The 20,261-nt window shown below is 44.2% G+C and overlaps 1 protein-coding gene across 1 annotated transcript in view; it reads right to left on the bottom strand.

Moving 5' to 3' along the window:
* Nucleotides 1–20,261, bottom strand: part of PITPNC1 (phosphatidylinositol transfer protein cytoplasmic 1) — a 284,988-nt gene that overhangs the window by 135,050 nt on the left and 129,677 nt on the right. The window contains exons 3-4 of the mRNA XM_077972577.1: nucleotides 7,471–7,559; nucleotides 6,217–6,224 (exon numbers count right to left, since the gene is read on the bottom strand). Coding sequence (XP_077828703.1) covers nucleotides 6,217–6,224; nucleotides 7,471–7,559 — 97 coding nt within the window. The remainder of the gene's footprint in view (nucleotides 1–6,216; nucleotides 6,225–7,470; nucleotides 7,560–20,261) is intronic.

Below are 20,261 nucleotides of genomic sequence, written 5' to 3'. Positions count from 1 at the left end.
GTACTGCACTAGACATCCAAGGTTAATTGTGATACATAAATAAAAGTTATTTCCTAACCTACTAACTCCTGACCCCATGGCCTCCAAGAAGGGACTCTTAGGGACTTTCACCCTCTTAGCTTACATCGTAGATGAGATAGCCAGATTTTTTTTCTTTAATTTCCTTCTAAACAAGCCCAATCCTAGAGGTCTGGTATAATAAACATAATCTTCCCTGGACTTGTCCCTGTGTTCCTAGTTATGGAATACAGTGGTTTGTACTGCCCCTTGGCTGGGACTCAGGGGAAGATGAGGGGAAGAAAGGCTTAAGAAGGGAGACAGGGGCCGGACGCGGTGCCTCAAGCCTGTAATCCCACTATTTTGGGAGGCCGAGACGGGCGGATTACGAGGTCAGGAGATCGAGACCATCCTGGCTAACACGGTGAAACCCCGTCTCTACTAAAAAATACAAAAAAACTAGCCGGGCGAGCTGGCGGGCACCTGTAGTCCCAGCTACTCGGGAGGCTGAGGCAGGAGAATGGCGTAAACCCGGGAGGCGGAGCTTGCAGTGAGCTGAGATCCGGCCACTGCACTCCAGCCTGGGTGACAGAGCGAGACTCCATCTCAAAAAAAAAAAAAAAAAAAAAAAGGGAGACAGGGCTTGTGAGGAATGGGGGTCACTGGTCTCTAAACACAGCATCCATCAGCTCTTCGGATTACTAGGGGAGCTTGATAAGGCCCAGACTGTGAGTGCAATTCCTATCCCAGACAGTTTAGTGGCTTTCAGAAAAATACCTCAATCTCCCCATAGCCACTCCTGGGCAGATAACCTGGGTTCACCTGGGGTGACCGATGTCAGACTCTCAGCTGCGAGCAGGCTTTCCTCTCTTTCTTGGCTCTTCCAAACCAGCCCTGAGTAATCTGTCTCTCACAGTGGCTCAATACGATTTGAGGTTCTCATTAAAGAGTCATTTCAGCCTCCCTGGTCTGTTACAATTTTATTTTTCCACCTCTTTCATCTAAATAATTTAAAATGTTGCATAACATTGACGACCCACCTGCTTTTGCTTCTGTCATTTTAATTAACACAAAGGTGCATCCCATTTCTCCTCTTTTGTGGATTCTTATTAAGAGAGATGCTGGTGGAGAGGGTTGGTCATGGCAGCAAAATAAATATACCAACTGTATACTCTAGGTCCCTGCTATCAATTTCCTATAACTTAAGTTTTCAAATTCCTGCGAACAAGAAGAAAATCCTTTGTTCTTCATTAGTACCAAAGCTGAATTGATACTGCTGATTTATGCTCATCTAAAAGCACAGACTGTTTGGTTTTTTTTGTGTGTGTGTGTTTTATTTTTATTTTTATTTTTTTTAGCTCTAGAAAAACAAAATCAACTCCTTTGGAAGGCAGCCAGTCTCCTCAGGCATCTTTCTTTGCAGATTTTACCAACTTCTGAAGAACCTACCAGTTTGGAAGAACTGGTTGAAGGTCTGTCCTCTGTGAAACTGTCATTGCGTTGTTCTTTGTTTACTGTATAATTAAGACTTTTTTTTTTTTTTTTCCCATAAGCAAGCTAAAGATGTTTTTCCCACTTCCTGGGCAAATGGCATTTCCACATAATTCTAAACACATGCAGTCACTCACAGTGATGAAAAAGCTCTTATGTCTTGATAATTGTGATAGTGCTGAAGCCCTAGATGACTCTAAATAGGTTTCCTTGCCCGGGCTTTGTCACGAATGAGGGCAGCATGAGGTCTGAGTAACAGGCTAAACAGTCAGATATGAGACCTAGGGGATCCTAGTATAGACATCCTCGTGCTCTAGACTAATGCCTTCTGAGAAGACATTGGTTTGGAGGTTTTCGAGCCCTTGAGGCTGCCTCTCTGAGGAAGGGAAGGGCACCGTGATCCTAGCTGGGGCTCTGACTTTGGGGAAGTTTTGCTTTGGGGCACAGAACAGGAACTATGGAGCTTGGGAAAGACAGCAAGAAGAAGTATTTAGGATTAAAGGATCAGGGGATAAAGAGCACAATTCAAAAGCATCTAAAACAGGAAAAAAGACTAAGGCAATTGAAAGCATCTGTCATAAATCCAGGGTGCAGATTCTGCAGTCAGAGTCAAGGGTGGGTTCTGCCACCAGGGCTGTCGTGGGCAGAGAGCGTGAGAACACGGCTGAATCTGAGTCAAGAGGTGGCAGCTTCAAACCGCACACTGCAGGCCCAGAGGAGTGCACTAGAGTCAGAGAGAAAAATCCGGATCCCCTGGTCACCAGGGAGATGGAAAGAAAAGCTGTCCTATATTTGGGATGGAAAATAAAAGTGAACTAGCCAGGAACAATGTGACCTCCTCACAGAGAATTAAATCTAGACCTTGACCTGACACTGAAAGTACCACGACCTGCCCTCCATATGTCCAGGTGGCCAGGATCCACCTCCATCACTTGCCCACTGGGCCTGGAAGGAGCATGCTATGAGCCGAACTGTGTCTCCCCCAAATTCCTATGTTGAATTCGTAATCCCCAATGCAATGGGGTTTGGAGGTGGGATTTTGGGACCTAATCAGGTAGGGATGAGGTCACGAGGGTGGGTTCCTCATGATGGGATTAGCGCCCTTCAAAGAAGAGACCAGAGAACTTGCTCTGTCTCTGCCATGTGAGGGCATAGCAAGAAGATGGCCACGTGCTTACCAGGAAGACAGCCCTCACCAGGAACCCAGTCGGCCAGCACTTTCAGCCTCTGCAACTGTGAGAAATAAATGTCTGCTGCTTAAGCCCCCCAGTCTGTGGTGTTTCATTAGAGCAACATGAGCTAAGACAGAACAGGCCTCTGCAGGGGGAGTTGTACTGTCCCTTCAGGTCCAGCCCAAATGCGACCTTCTCTGAGAAACCTCCTCATATTTCTCCCTGGCAGAATCCCTCTCCCCTTCCTACAATCCTCTGTTGGCACTTCAACTCTAACACTTACATGCAACACAGGTCTTCCTTAAAATGCTGACAGTTATGTATTCATCTGCTACCACTTAATTTTCCCCAACTCTGCCTAGCTCGTTCCATTCTACCTCCTGAGCCAATCCTAACTGAGGCAGGAAGGCTCTTGGAGTGGTTCCTCCGACCACTCCAAATCAAATGCACTTGATTTGATTTGTTGGTCTCAGACCTGTCCATTGGGCTGAACAAGCTCTGAGTTGAGCTGCCAGCAGAGATTCAGACCAGACAGCTGAATCTCTGGTCTGGCCTTAGAGCTCCTATGGCATGTCAATTGCAGGATGGGTTCCCACGTTACGCACTTCCGGCCCCCTCCCTTCCCTTGGCCCATTAGTGTGCCCTGTTCTCATGACCGATTTTTGTACTTGAGTCTCTGAGACCAGTTCTTCCACACCACCATCTCTCTCCCGTAAGGTTGCCAGATAAAATGTGAGACAACAATCTTTTGGCATAATTATGTCCCATATAACATCTGGGACATTCGTATCCTAAAAATTACTTACCGTTTATCTGAAAATTCAAAGTTACCTGGACATCCTGTATTTTCACTTACTAAAGTTGGCAACCTTATCTCTCTAGCACCATGATACTGAGTAATCTGCCTGAGTGCTGTGTACTTCTCTTCCCGTCTCCCACATTGGGGACTGTTCCCGAAACTCAAGGCCCCAATGCAGAGGCCAGCACCCTTCCTTTCACATTGCAACTGCTTTATCTGGTTGGATTCCCAGAGCCATTGATTCTGCCCTCTGGTATGAATCTCTGCTGGCAGGTCAGTTCAGAGCTTATCCAGCCCAATGGACAGGTCTGAGGCCAACTTGTTTCCTTGGCTAAGTCCCTTCTTGCCTCCAGAAAAGTCCAGGACTTGCTGATGACTGCCAGGCTTTGACTGGAATGTCCAGCTATTTCCAACCAGATTGTGACCCCAAATGGCAGAGATAATCTCTCAGTTATGCCATCTAGCATGATGTTTTGTACCTCCCTGATGCCTAATAAATGACTGTTGACTTTATTTTTTAATTTTTTATTTTTGAGACAGACTCTCACTCTGTTGCCCAGGCTGGAGTGCAGTGGCGTGATCTCAGTCCACTGCAACCTCTGCCTCCTGGGTTCAAATGATTCTCCCGTCTCAGCCTCCCAAGTAGCTGGGATTACAGGTGCCTGCCACCACATCTGACTACATTTTTTTTCTTTGTATTTTCAGTAGAGACAGGGTTTCACCATGTTGGACAGGCTGGTCTGAAACTCCTGACTTCAAGTGATCCACCTGCCTCAGCCTCCTAAAGTGCTAGGATTACAGGTGTGAGCCACTGCACCCAGCCCAAAGTCTCTCTCTTGATGATTATGCAGTTGCTAGAAGCAGTGGAACTAGGGAGTGGTGTTGGTGGTAGGGAACCATTTAATTGCCTGCTGTATACAGGCAGTGTGCTAACAGCTTTCTATGCGTTATATTTAGAGTTGGCAAAGTAGCCTCGGGGACAAATTTGACCTGCAACCTAGGTAAATATGACCATGCTAATTTGTTTACGTACTGCCTAAGGCTGCTTTTGCAGTGACAGAGACTATATAACTCACAAAACAGAAAACATTGACAATATGACCCTCTAAAGAAAATGTTTTCCAATCCAAGGGTAGACCGTTGAATCCTTCTGCTAATGTCTCTAGGAAGGAGGGATTATTCTAATTTCAGAAAAGAGGAAACAGGTTCAGAAAAGTTAAGATGCTTGCTCTAGAGCAAAGGTTCCCCTGCTTCTAAAATTTTACATTTGCATTTTGCCATAAAATTGCCTCTTTTTTCAAAGTTAGGGACATTGTGGGGGGAAATACTATATATATTCCTATTATTTCAAAAAAGAAAAGATATCTTAATATCCGAGTATGATGGAATATAATTACCAACAGCACTTTGGATGAAATAAATTCAATGTTATAAAAATCTCTGAATACTATTCCTGTTTTTTCTTCATTCTGCAGAGGATTGGTGAGAACATAGTCAAGGACCAGTGTGAATTCAATAATTGGCAGTTGGGAGCCACTTGCTTAGGAATTCTGGCCAGTGAGTGGCAAAACCGGAGGACAGCCAAGCCTCTCTGATGCCAAAGCCTGTGCTGGGACCATTTATCCATCTAGAATTCACGTGTCCATTCTGTCATTCAGTAACTATTCATTGAGCACCTACGATGTGTCGGGTACTATGCTCCTGCCCAGGGCATGACAAATCATTTTCTTCCATTTCTTTCACCACCTCTCTATCCTTTGGCAATCTGGATTGAAACCAAAAACTCAACTCTTAACACAGCTCAGAAAATCATAACTATTGGCCAGGTGCGGTGGCTCACGCCTGTAATCCCAACACTTTGGGAAGCCAAGGTAGGCGGATCACCTAACGTCAGGAGTTTGAGACTAGCCTGGCCAACATGGTGAAACCCCATCTCTACCAAAAAATAAAAAAAAATCAGCCGGGTATGGTGGTACACACCTATAATCCCAGCTACTTGGGAGGCTGAGGCAGGAGAATCGCTTGAACCAGGGAGGCGGCAGTTTCTGTGGAGCCAAGATCATGCATTGCCCTCCAGCCTGGGCGATGGAGTGAGACTCCATCTCAAAAAAAAAAAAAAAAAATCATAAACTACTTTCTTGTTGTGATAGACTGACCTGTTAGTTGCTCGGGAAAATGATCTAAATGAAAACACCACAACACAATGATATTACCGGTTCTGTCTTTTTTTCTTTCAGTCTAAGTAGTAACACTAGAGGCTATAAGGAAAAAAAGAAATTTTAACAAGCCACAGCGCCTGCCCAACCCAAATCTCTGTTGTGCAAAATAGTTCGCACATTGGCCTCTTCCCTTTCAAGCTTCTCCAACAAGGAATCAGGACACAGTCCATGAGTAAAAGCTCCACCTTCCATCGATAACTACCATCATCTCTTTAATATCACGTTGCTAGAAACTGTTCTTCTATTATAGTGAACTATCACCAACAAAGCAGTCAAGCTATTTAAAAATTACAAGCAAAGGCTGATTATGTAAAGCGACTATCAAGGCACTTTAAATTAGGATTCACATTCTTGAACAAATGAGAACATTCAAATTATTGCATTATATATAACGATGTAATAGCCACATTTAAATATTTCTGACTGAATTATTCCTTTCTAAAAATTATTACATTGATAAGACAAATAATACAAGAGACATTCCAATTACTCCACTGGTCATAGACAGAGTATTTAAAAATAATTAAATGAAACTTACTGTGTATTCTGTTTCCACAGGTTCATTTGAAGAAGAGGGGAAAGAAAAGAGACAAAAGATGATTTAGACCATGCTTATATGCAGTATAAAACCACAGAACTAACAAATACTGATGAACTATAATTACGAAAAATATACTAATGAAACTTCCATAAATACTGAATGTCTCCATGTTTGCACTGAAATTCTTTCATGATACTTCTGTGGCTGGGCAGATAAGAACAGTCAGACAAGATTCAATTACCCTATAGGTTTGTGGCTAATTAAAAACCAAAGAGTTGGCATTATAAAAGCAAACGAAAGACTAATAATTCCAGTAGAGCATTTCATTAACCATAAAGGAAATCTTTCAAGTGGAAAAGCAGCTTTTGTAACCAATAAGAAGAGCTTGTTACGATGATGTTGAGGTGGGATTTCAAATGTTAGTGTGTTTGAGGGCAGAAACCAAATCTTCTGAGCTTTTTTGGCCACAGTTTCTAGGACAGTATTCAGTACAAACAGTTTATTATCATTGCATTGCAAGTGAGAGGCAAATCGACCTTAAGATTTTCATATTATCTAATAGCAAAGGAAGTCATCTGGAGGCAGAGAGAGAATCTTTTATACAAATTATAGTCAAAATTTGGAGTAGTAAAAACAAACAAGTTAAAATAAGCAACTTGTTTATAGACAAATCATACCTCTAAAGTACTTGGGAATTATTGAGGAAACAGGGAAATAAGAATCATAAAACCTCTGGAAACGTCTCTATAAAGATCTTCACCTTCCTTCTCCATAAGTTTTTTTTTTGTTTGAGTTGGAGTCTCGCTGTGTCACCCAGGCTGGCGTGCAGTGGCACAATCTTGGCTCACTGCAACCTCCGCCTCCTGGTTTTATATTTTTAGTAGAGATGGGGTTTCACTATCTTGGCCAGGCTGGTCTCGAACTCCTGACCTGAAGTAATCCACTGGCCTCGGCCTCCCAAAGTGCTGGGATTACAGGAGTCAGCCACTGCTCCTGGCCCTCCATAAGCTATTCATTGTAACTCTAAGAAGGAAGATGGAATGGGCTTAGCTTAGCCCCCCTGACACCTGCCATCTCTGTGTCTGTGTTAGAAGTGCTGATGACCTGCAAGTAAGAAACCAAAAAAGGAGAGGGATACTACGGGGCTCCCACAAGGCCCTGCTTGGATCATCAACTGTAAATCAGTGAAATTCAACGACGCTGTGTCCTTGCATTCACTACATGTGGCATACAGTTGTACTAAGGACTTACCTGTAATTGTGTAGGGATAATAGTTCCAAGCCTTCTCTGTCACATAAAATATTTTGGGGACAACAGCTCTAGCCCAACTAGGCAGTTTGCTAAGAGGAAAGAAAGAAAAAGGACAATTAGAGTCTGTTCAGAGTCTCACCACACTATCACATTTTTCTGGATAAAATGCTAGAGAAATCAGGGGGATGCTGGGGCATCTCTTTTCTCCACAGCTGCCCTTTCCCCAACTCTTTGGTGTCTGTCATAGTTAATTGCTTCCCGTGCATATTCAAGTGCTCTCAAAATGTGTAAAGACAGAAGGCCTGGCGGGGGGACTCCATCAGACTGTCAGCCTGTCCCCTTCGGATTTGCAAAGACATGAGAATTCAGGGCCTGAAGGGTTCCATGTCTGGAGGGTTGGCCAGCCTGACCTTTGTCTCCTAGGAGTGGTATCCTGGAATGTTTACGCCCAAACACTGGCAGGGAGAGGAAGCTAATCTTAGAGATAGACGTCAGCCTAAGCAACCCATACAAGTGACCTTTTGAAAATGGACAAAAGCAACAGAGAGCAGCAACTTGGAGATAGGAAGAGGAACAAAATCTGGTTGTAGTGGGTTGAATTGTGTCTGCCCCAAAAGAGACATCCACATCTTCACCTCCAGTAACTGTGAATATGACCTGATTTGAAAAAAGGCTCTTTGCAGATGTAATTAAGTTAAAGATCACAAGATGAAATCATCCTGGATTTAGGGTAAGCCCTAACTCCAATGACTGGTATCCTTATAAGAGAAAGGAGAAAGAGATTTGAGACTCAGAGACACACCGAGGGGACGGCCACACGAGGACAGAGGCAGACATGGAAGTGGGGTTGCTGCAAGTCAAAGAACCCAAAAAGCTGGGACAGAGGCACGGGACAGATTCTCTCTCAGTTTCCCCAGAAAGAAACACCACTGCCGACACCTTGATTGCGGGTTTCCGGCCCCCAGAACTGCTAGCGGATAAATTTGTGTTGTTTTAATCCACCTAGTTTGCGGCAATTTGTTTCGGAAAGTTATTACAAAGCCAATAAAATGACACAGCCATTCCTCTGGAGCAGTCATTTGCAGAAAACAAATTCTCAAAAGGCACAGGTCCCACGGTCTTTTGCAAACCAAAAACCAATGAAGTTTTGTTTTTCTTCAGAGGCAAACCTTAGAGAACAGTGCAGCCCCAGCTAATTCCTTAAATATTATATTGAAATATATACTATTTCTATTCCTTAAGACATATCTGCATGATTTCATTTTTATCCTAGCCCAATAATCAAGGGTTTCTGTCCTTCCAGAGGTTACCATTTGCTTCTTTCCTACTCTGGGGCCTATAGCTAAGCGTCTGGGCCGCTCATGTCTAGCAGTCGATCAGATCCAGGGAGACTCCGTAGACTTTCAGCTTCTTGGGGCTACATGTTGGCCATAAGAAACATCAAGAAGCGGTTCTGAATTCCAAGATGATAGAACCAGGAGGCTGGAAGGCACGTGGAGCTAATAGAATCCCAAGTTTCAAACCCCTCTTGGATGTGAAATCTAAATGACAATCAGAGCCTGTAAAATACTGCGTACCTTGCCTGTCTTTTCCAGTTGTTTCTCTTATTTCTGACAGTAACCAGGCCTGGCTTTTGAAAAGACAAAGATGGATTCTCAGTGGCTGGCCGGACCTAACTCATAGCTCCCGGCTGTTACTCAGGGTTAAAACAAATGGGAAAGCAAAGCTCCCCGGAAGCTGAGTGAGTGTCAGACGAAGGCCCCTGCTCTTAGGTGGGCTGTGAGGAGTCAGCGGAAGCAGTTTGATCATTCATATAACAATCCTTGCTGCTCTGATGCAGAATTTTTCACTCCTATAAAATCCTCTCTGCAGTAACTGCTCATTTCCCTTACGTTCACACTGCTCAAAAGGATGGGGTTTTTATAGCTTTCGCTGATGATGTATTCCATCCATCACCAAAGTTGGAGTGCAACTCAGGTGACGCCGACAGTGGGAAAATTGCACTGGCTCGCTTGCAGGAAATGGTCATGAGCAAAACTTCCTCTGGTTCCTTCCTGTTTGCCCCCATACCCTAGCGCAATATGCCAATGGTAGTGTGGGAAGATGTGGATTCCAGTTGCAGACGGGTGATTTTCTTGTGCTTTTAATGGACTGACACAGGGATGGAGAATCTCCCTCAAGTAAGCCAGGCATTATTTAGCTTAGACAAAACGCATATGTCTCCCTACAGTACTAAAGCCCATTCTCCACCCCTCTTGCGGGCAGGGGTTCCATCTACACTACACCCCTCCTCAAATTCACTCCAATCCTCCTGCATAGTAGTACTCTGGGGCCCAAGTACCTCCTCACCCCATAATTCATTCCCTATAGCATTTTAAAAGCCTCCTAGCAGAACCAGACTCCTAAGCCACAATCATTTTCTAGAAGAGAGGTGAAAATTATTGGCAATTTTCCATCCACGTCGAGACTTTTCCTATTTGTAAATGGTCCCTCAGGACCCCAGATTCTAGAATCTATTTTAGGTGTTTCAGTCACCAACTTATATAGGATATGCAGCATGATAATCAATGATCTTTTCCATTGAGATGACCTAAAAAACCACGATCATTTAGTCAAGATGGTTGATATTTTATGGAACTCTTCTTCCTTTTTTGGGAGATGTCTTGCTCTGTCCCCCAGGCTGGAGTGCAGTGACGCAATCTTGGCTCACCGCAACCTCTGTCTCCTGGGTTGAAGCTATTCTCCTGCCTCAGCCTCCCGAGTAGCTGGGATTACAGGCATGCACCACCACACTCAGCTAATTTTTGTATTTTTAATAGAGACAGGGTTTCACCATGTTGACCAGGCTGGTCTTGAACTCCTGACCTCAGGTGATCTGCCCGCCTCAGCCTCCTTAAGTGCTGGGATTACCAGCATGAGCCACAGCGCACGGCCTGGACTCTTCTAATTAGTCTAGAAAGGAGGTTCCTTCTGGTATTTTCCAGGCCAGGTACGAGAGGCATTTGCAACAACTTCCATGATGCGCTATTTAAATATTTTTAAGCCCACTAACAGATCTTCTCTCAGCCCCCAATTTCCTCGGAGCACATCATTATTCGAATCATTTGTCTGAAAGCAAAATTTATTTTTCCCTGCAGCAATGATTTATCAGGGCCTGTAAAGGAAAATGGAATTAAATTAGTCCCCACTGTTACTGTCACTTTCATGATGTATACTGTCACACAGCCTACAATTCCAAGAAAAAGTCTGTCAGTCAAGCTCACTCTCAAGTGTCAAACAAGAGCCTCTCTGTTAGAAAGGGAGCAAGTTTGAATCAAGTCTCCTTGGTCTATGGGCTAGGGTCAAACCTCCAGTGGCCCATCTCACCAGGGCTCAGGCTTTAGAGACATTGAGGAAAAAGAGGGGCAAAATGATACCATAACCAGCGTCGTATTCCCCCAGATGCTTTGTCAACGCCTCCCAAAGACAGACTTTTCAAAAGCTTTGGTTTCTTACTTACTTACTTTATTTATTTATTTGAGACAGAGGCTTGCTCTGTCACCTAGGCTGGAGGGCAGTGGCATAATCTTGGCTCACTGCAACCTCCAGTTCCCAGGTCCAAGCGATTCTCCCGCCTCAGCCTACCATATAGCTGGGATTACAGGTGTGTGCCACCACGCCAGGCTTATTTTTGTATTTTTAGTAGAGACGAAGTTTCACCATGTTGGCCAGGCTGATCTCAAACTTCTGACCTCAAGTGATCCACCCACCTTGGCCTCCCAAAGTGCTGGGATTACAGGCGTGAGCTACCACGCCAGCCTGGATTCTTAACTTTTAAACGTTGGTATGAAATAGAAACTATCAATGACACAGCCAAATGGACAACTCATCTGGTTTGCCTGAGACTTCCCTGGTTTTAACACTGAAAGTCTCATCTACCAGAAAATCCCTCAGTTCCAGGCAAACTGGGATGGCTGGTCACCCTAGAACAGGGGTTCTCGCTAGAGGGAGATTTTGCCACCCTCCCCCCATCCCCAGGAGACATCTGGCAATGTCCGGAAATTTTCGGTTGTCTCAACAGAGGTGGGGTGGGGTGGGCGGTGCTACTGGCATCTGCTAAGCAGAGGCCCAGGATGCGGCTCAACCTCCTATGATGCACAGGACAGGCCCCAACCCCCCACAACAGCAAATAAAGATCCAGCCCAAAGCATCAGCAGCAACAAGGTTTAGAACCCTGGCAGATGTCTCTCATGTCATAAATTCCCTAAGGCTCCCGAAATCACAGCTGACTTGATAAGAAGGTCCTGGGGCAGGCGTAATCTGAACTGGTCTTGGGTTAAGGGTGTTTACCTACTTCATAAAGAGCTTCTGGAGCAGAAACCTAAATCATCCCTCCATTAGAAGCTTCTGGTACTTTACAATCCCCATGATCAAACTTCCCCCGGTACCTAATGTCACATTGCAATGTATGCTCACTCGGGCTTTGCTCCGGGAGGTTTTGAGCACCATTAGGCCAAACGTATTTATATGGAGTCTAATTTCATTTTCTCAACAGGGGTCAGAATTATGGCAGTCTTAACTAGAAATTTTGTTTTGTTCTTTTCTTTTTTCTCTTTCGAGACAGGGTCTCGCTCTGTTGCCCAGGCTGGAGTGCAGTGGCATGATCGTGCCTCTCTGCAGCCTCGACTTCCTGGGCTTAAGTGATCCTCCTCCCTTGGCCTCCCTGGTAGTTGGGACTAAAGGCATGCACCATCACACCCAGCTAATTTTTAAATTTTCTTGCAGAGATAGGGTCTTACTATGTTGCCCAGGCTGGTCTCAAACTCCTGGGCTCAAGCAATCCTCCCATCTCAGCCTCCTGAAATGCTGGGATTACAGGCACGAGCCAGTGCACCTGGCCTTTACCAGAACTTAAACATTCCCAGCAGAAAAGACAGTCCTGGAATTTTCTTCTAGACAGCGTGCCTAAAATCTACCACATTCTGCAACGAGATTATGCTCAAATAACTGCAGCTCGTTTTAAATAGAACTCTGCTACCTTCATATCCTCATTTCTCACAAGATAGTCCAGGAGGAATATACTGACCTTTTGTTTCCTCATTGCACTGAAACTGGCAATTGACATCTGTTTGATTCATAATCAATTGCCCCCATTCAATTCTATGTGCAGTGATTTCTGGGGTCTTAAAATATATTCTCCAGCTGCTCTGATTCATTTAGTTACTCTTCTAAGTGATTGTTCTGGCTGGTCTTTTAGTTGTGCTCTTAATGTAATTGTTTATATGGCAGTAGGGAAGTGAGCAGTTTCCGGACCAGAGCTATCACCTGTTGGAGGCAGGGCTGCCGAGGCCTCCCCTGCAAGGACTGGCCAGAAACCGAGTTCCTTGAACTTGGACTCACAGCCCCACCCCCAACCTCCCTGCTTAAAAACACAGTTTGTGTCAGGATTCTGGGAAAAGGGGCCTGCCTCCTGCAGGTTCCTGGAAGGCTCCTGCTTGGACAGCATCAGGGTCATGTGGCCAGTGTGCTGAGAAGCCCCTGGCGAGGCGACACAGGACACACCATCATCCATCAGCAGTGAGGCAGAACCAAGGTGGAAAGCCTCCTGGAAAACCTCTGAGATCTCAACCAGGCCTAAGCATTCTGTTTCTATGATTTCCCACAGGAGCACGGGGAGGGGGGCCCGGCAGCATGAGAGTCCCTGGCACGTTCTTAAGTACTGAGATGGGGACAGAATAGGATAGCATGGACTGAAAGGTTGGAAGGAAGCACCTCATGTTCTCTATTATTTTCCATAACACTTATCACCTTCTATGTGTGCGTGTGTGTGTGTACATATATATATATGTATGTGTGTGTACATATATATGTATGTGTGTGTACATATATATGTATGTGTGTGTACATATATATGTAAATAATATAAATTATATGTAATATAAATAAGTATACAGACTATATAAAATTATATATTCTAGACGATATACGGTTTTTTGGGGTTTGTTTTTTTTTGAGATGGAGTCTTGCTTTGTCAACCAGGCGTGGCACGACCTCCACCTCCCAGATTCAAGTGATTCTCCTGCCTCAGCCTCCTGAGTAGCTGGGACTACAGGCGCGCGACACCACTCCCGGCTAATTTTTTGTATTTTTCGTAGAGACGGGGTTTCATCGTGTTAGCCAGGATGGTCTCAATCTCCTGACCTCCTGATCCACCTGCCTCGGCCTCCCAAAGTGCTGGGATTATAGGGGTGAGCCACTGCACCTGGCCAATATACTGTTCTTTATTATGGCTATTGTGCATTGTCACTCCCAAGTGGAATGCAAGTCCCACCAGGGCAGGGATCTTTGTTCTGTTCACTATTGCAACGCCAGCACCTGGAACGGTGCCTGATGCCCAGCAGGTGTTTCTGTCTCTCTCTGCCTGTGTGTGTGTGTGTGTGTGTGTGTATATATGTATAGGCTATGTATATAGTCTATATATTCACATAGTCAAGTAACTTGACCAGCTATTACTAGATAAGGAGCCATCTTTCAAACATAGCATGGGTAGCAGCTCATATATTTTGGTAAAAAATAAAAAAATAAATGGATAGAGAGACCCATATTTTATGTTATTTATTTTCAGACAGAGTCCTGCTCTGTCACCCAGACCGGAATGCAGTGATGCAATCTCAGTTCACTGCAACCTCCACCTCCTGGGTTCAAGCAATTCTCATGCCTCAGCCTCCAGAGTAGCTGGGACTACAGGCATGCCACCACACACAGTTAATTTTTGTATTTTTAGTAGAGATAGGGTTTCACCAGCTTGGCCAGGCTGGCCTCAAACTCCTGACCTCAAGCGATCTGCCTGCCTCGGCCTCCCAAAGTGCTGGGAGACCTATATTTTAGAAGCAGGGTCTCACTTTGTCACCCAGGCTGGAGTGCAGTGGTGCCAACATAGCTCACTGTAACCCTGAACCCTTGGGCTCAGGCAGTCCTCCTGCCTCAGCCTCTTGAGTAGCTAGGACTAGAGGAGTATGCTACCACGCCTGCCTATATCTTAAACTTTTTGTAGAGACAGAGTACCACTATGTTGCCCAGGCTTATCTCGAACTCCTGGCCTCAAGGGATCCTCCTGCCTTACCCTCCCAAAGTGCTGGGATTACAGGCGTGAACCATCATGCCCGGCCTCAATATATATTTTTTGAATGACTAAATATTGTCTTTGTATATCTAGAAGTTAATAATTAACATAGAGATTCTTGGGAAAATAGCATGAAAATGAGCTATTTGGTCAGAGTCTATGTCTCTGACACTTTCTCTATTGCCTGTTGCCCGGGCAGTGGAATCTCTCAAAGCCACACAAGTTCTGGGCACTGAGCTTATTTTGGAGAAGATCTGGGAGAATAGGAAGCAGAAATGGGAAAGAGAGACACAAGCCATGACCACAAGGTTCTACCAACAAGCTGTTAGGTAAAAGGACCGGCTGGTAGTTTTGCAAGCCCATCAGTTAAAAAAGGGTTCATGACTTACGAAAGCTTTATCCTCTCCTACCCAAAGCCACCAGAGGCCAGGAGACATTGCCGTGGAAGGCAAGGGCCACGTAGCGGGAAAAATGTTCTCTCCCTGAAAATCAATTCAGGCATTAGGCGGAATCACCGTTAGAAGCTGGCAACCATCCCTGACTGGCAGCTGCCAGCACAGCCTAATTAATCCAGCAGCCAGGGTGGTGAAGAACATGACACTTCATGGCTGAAAAACAAGCCTAAAAATAGCCTCCATCTTTTCTCCAGTGCCCCTCCACCCCCATCCCCATTCCCTCCCCTCCTGGGCTTCAGTGGGAAGGGATCCGAGAGATGCTAGTGATTAAGTGAAAAGAAAAGGTGACAAAAGAAAAGTCCACCTTCATATGTTTCTGGGTGACAGGTTTTATTTAGAATCACTATTCTAGAATTTGATTTGTATCATGCCCCCATTCCTTGGATGCCAGTTGTAACCAGGATTTTTGAAGATGAGCCAAGGCATACTACTTACTTGGTTAACTGAACTGGATCAAAAGCTCAAGTACAGGCTGGGCGCAGTGGTTCACGCCTGTAATCCCAGCACTTTGAGAGGCCAAGGTGGGCAGATCACCTGAGGTCAGGAGTTCGAGACTAGCCTGACCAACATGGCGAAACTCTGTCTCTACTAAATATATAAAAATTAGCCCGGCATGGTAGCAGGTGCCTGTAATCCCAGCTACTCCGGAGGCTGAGGCGGGAGAATCACTTGTACCTGGGAAGCAGAGGTTGCAGTGAGCCAAGATTATGCCACTGCACTCCTGCCTGGATGACAGAGCGAGACTCCCTCTAAAAAAAAAAAAAAAGCCCTAGCACAACTACCGAATGTATTATTGTATTAGTACTAATGTAAATGTACTAATGCATTAGTACTCATATACCAAGTATAATAGGCAACCATTACAATATATCAACAGTATGTCAGATGCTGTAGGAGGGGGCCAGATGAAGCAATCTCACAATCTCTGGGAAATGAGAGGCATGTATTAAAAGGATGAATGGCATTTTCAAAGGACATTAGACCCAATTAAAAAACTGGCAAAGGAATAGACATTTCTCCAAAGAAGATATACAAATGGCCAATGAACACATGAAGAGACACTCAACATCATTAGTCATTAGAGAAATGCAAATGAAAACTACAACGAGATACCACTTCACACCCACTAGGATGGCTATCATCAGAAAGACAGACAATAGCAAGCGTCAGTGATTATGTGGAGAAATTGGAGCCCTATGGCATTCCTGATGGGAATATAAAATAGTGCAGCCACTTCGGGAAACAGTTTAGCAGTTCCTTTCTCCCATTCACTGGTAGCCCAGGGCTCCGTCTGGGAACCCAATGGGGCACTTGTGTTTGGGATTTTGGAACAAGTGATGGAAAGAAAAAAGGGACAATTCAGATCTACTCAGGACAGCTGTGGTGCTGATGGCTGGGGGCAGAATGAAGCCATCTGGCTCTACTTAAAGATGGCTGTCATCATGGGGCTGTTGATTTCTGCCCACTCTTAAGCCTCCAGATGATCCTGAGGACTCCTAACATCTTTCCATGAAATGTCCTCTCTGCTCAAGAGACTCAGTTTCTCTTGCTGGCAACTGCGGACCTTGACTGCTAAAGCCTCACGCCTCCTTTTTGGCCTGTCTCCCACTCATCCCCCATAGACAATGTAACCACCAGCCAAAGCGGACCAGAGGTCGATAGACGGGTGTTTACGCTCTCTTTGCTTAGTGATAATAATTATTGTTGACTCTAACTCCCCTTTGAGCAACTTTCTCATTTCCACATTAACTAGAGAGTAGGCTCTGATTACACAGGCTTTGAATATTTCCAGTGCCTCTAATAATTACTTTAGGCAATCAATAAGGCAGTTTCTGAATGTGGTTTGACTTCCCATACAGATTGATGTAAGGAAGAGAATCCACTCACTATGCCGGCTCAAGTGTTCAGGTCCATAGGTCAACGATATTTCTCTGTGTACATTATTAAATGGGCACTGGGAACATCTTAGTTACGGCCGGTCCAACAATCAGGACCCACTCCCCTGTGGACTTGCGAAAATGCTGGAACCAAATGGCCTTGGACCGTACCTTGATCAGGAGGCAAGAACCATGACCATGGCTTATTTCTTAAGGGATTCTCTCCAATGCCTGCACAATGTGTTGTACGTCGTACATTTCAGCTAATACTCGTTTAATGAATTACGATTCTGAAGCAGCCCAACCCACAAGGCAGTCACATGACTTATGCATGTAGGACTTGAGTCACCTTGAGGTGGCTCTAGGTTGTGACGATTAAGTAATGGATTTGGTTTTCTTGTAGGATTATGGGGATTTATCTAATTCATATTCTGTCAATTTTTTTCTTTCTCTCTTGCTAAATCATAATCTTACTGGTTCTAAAATATGCATCCCTACTCTACCAAATACGCCAAAAATACAAACTTTTTAAAATTATGAAATGGTGGACCTGGTTTAGAATGGTGCAAGCGTAACTAAAAATATTTCTTTTCTTGTGCCTCATTGGTTACCTATGCATGCTGGAAGAGAATCAGGACAATCGATGTCTGACAGATAGTCTGAGTGTCGAAAGTTAGGGTTGAAAAGGATCTTCCAGGTTGTCCACCTTAACCAGCCACCCAATATGTTCAACCGCCTAATAGATGTCTGAATCTCCTTCAGGACAAACCTGAGGAACAGGGTCTCGCTCTTGCTGAAACACCTCCAGCAACAGCAAAATCCACTGTAAGGCATTCTGAGATGGTTTGTGTGCTTGGAAATGTCTTCCTTAACCTGAGCCGAAGTCTTTCTCCTGGCATTCCTACCCACCGGCCTTGGTCCCATTGGTCCTGCTAAGCGAGGTCTTGTGGCGTACATAGTTCTGATTCTTCTCCATCTAATGGCACCATGATACACCCAAGTCTAGCTTTTCCAGGTTAAGTATCCTTGATTTCTTCAGTCGTTCTATCACTTGAGTTTCTAGTTCCTGAGTTACTAGATATAGTTTGTCTATATCCATTTTAAAGTGTGCCATTTAGGAACAGATAAAAATATTCCAAGTATGTTTTGACTAGTGGAAAATTGGGCGGGATTATCAAGTACATGGTTTTAGATATTTTACTTTACTTTTATTGATGCAGTTGAAGAATAATGTTTGCAGCTGTATATCTATTACATACACACTCATAAATTATTGTGTATGTATATGTGTGTGTGTGTATATATATATAAGTATAATTGCTTCATATTGAATTGTCAACTAAAACTACTGTATTTCTTTCAAACAGGCCATTGCAAAGTTATTAGTATTTTATCCCATACTTATATAATTTGTATTTTGGGATCCAAAGATAAGACCATACACTTGCCCCTATTTAATTTCATCTTGATAGAAAATGGCCTGTAATTCCAAACTACTGAAGTTTTTCTGGATCCTCACTCAGTCTTTTATTTTATTTATTTTTATTTTTACTATTATTTTTTGAAACAGAGTCTGGTTCTGTCCCCCAGGTTGGAGTGCAGTGATGCAATCTTGGCTCTCTGCAACCTCAGGCTCCCAGGCTCAAGCAATTTTCACGCCTCAGTCTCCTGAGTAGCAGGGATTACAGGTGCCTGCCACCGCTCCTGGCAAATTTTTGTATTTTTAGCAGGCGGGGTTTCACCATGTTGGCTAGGCTGGTCTCGAACTCCTGACCTCAAGTGATCCATCTGCCTTGGCCTCCCAAAGTCCTGGGATTACAGGTGTGAGCCATCGTGCCTAGCCCTCACTCAATCTTTTAAAGTTATCACCCTTCCTGGCTGTGGGTTTCTCAAGGGTATGGATATCTTCTAGATATTTAGCCAGATGTTGGCTTAAAAAATCCAGTAGGACCGGCTGGGCGTGGTGGCTCACGCCTGTAATCCCAGCACTTCGGAAGGCTGAGGCGGGTGGATCACGAGGTCAGGAGATCGAGACCATCCTAGTTAATATGGTGAAACCCTGTCTCTACTAAAAAATACAAAAAAATTAGCTGGGCGTAATGGCGGATGTCTGTAGTCCCAGCTACTTGGGAGGCTGAGGCAGGAGAATGGTGTGAACCCAGGAGGCGGAGCTTGCAGTGAGCTGAGATTGCGCCACTGCACTCCAGCCTGGGCAACACAGCAAGACTCCATCTAAAAAAAAAAAAAAATCTAATAGGACCAAGTTCAGACTTCTGAGTCACATTACTAAATCACATTATTTTCTAAGTTACACATAGAATTTTCTCTCCTGGTTGCCACTATCCATCATCCATACCTTTTGTTATCCAATCAGTCACTAATCCACCCAATTTTGACAGTAAGCAGGTTCCATTTCTCCACCTAATTTACTTTTAAAATATTATGTTTAATTGTGGAGAATTTCACATACATAAAAAATCAAGAGAAAGGTAACAGACATGCATGTATCTGCCACCCAGAATTTATATTTTCGATTTTATTTAAAATTACAGTAAAATAGACCATTTTTGGTGTACACTTCTGAATTTTAACATTACCATTCAGATTTAACAAATTAACATTTCCCTATATTTGTGATGAACTTTCTTCTTTTAAAAAAACGAATAGGCCGGGTGTGATGGCTCACACCTGTAATCCCAGCACTTTGGGAGGCCAAGGTGGGAGGATCACTTGAGGTAAGGAGTTTGAAACCAGCCTGGCCAACATGATGAAACGTCATCTCTACTAAAAAATACAAAAATTAGCCAGGCGTGGGCGCACACGCCTGTAATTCCAGCTACTCAGGAGGCTGAGGCACGAGTATCTCTTGAGCCCAGGAGGTGGAGATTGCAGTGAGCCAAGATCATGCCACTGCACTCCAGCCTGGGTGACAGAGCAAGACTCCATCTCAAAAAAATATATAAAATAAAATAAAATAAATAAAATGTTGTAGATACAGGTAAAGTTTCCTCTCATGCCAACTCATTCCTCTCTCTTCCCAAAGGTAACCACAACTTGAGGGTGGTTTCTCCATGTTTTGATGCTTTTATTACATATGTGGTTGTCTGTAAACAATATCTATAAATGTAGTAATATTATGTATATCTTTAAAATAGATATAAATGGCATCATATTATATGTGTATATATACATTTGTTTTTTGTTTCTTTTTTGAGACGGAGTCTCGCTTTGTCGCCCAGGCTCAAGTGCAGTGGTGCAATCTCAACTCACTGCAACCTCTGCCTCCCAGCTTCACGCCATTCTCCTGCCTCAGCCTCCCGAGTAGCTGGGACTACAGGCGCCCGCCACCACGCCTGG

The sequence above is a fragment of the Macaca mulatta genome, chromosome 16 (genome assembly GCF_049350105.2).
Source record: "Macaca mulatta isolate MMU2019108-1 chromosome 16, T2T-MMU8v2.0, whole genome shotgun sequence".
NCBI lineage: Eukaryota > Metazoa > Chordata > Mammalia > Primates > Cercopithecidae > Macaca > Macaca mulatta.
This window is presented reverse-complemented; position numbering and strand designations above follow the sequence as displayed.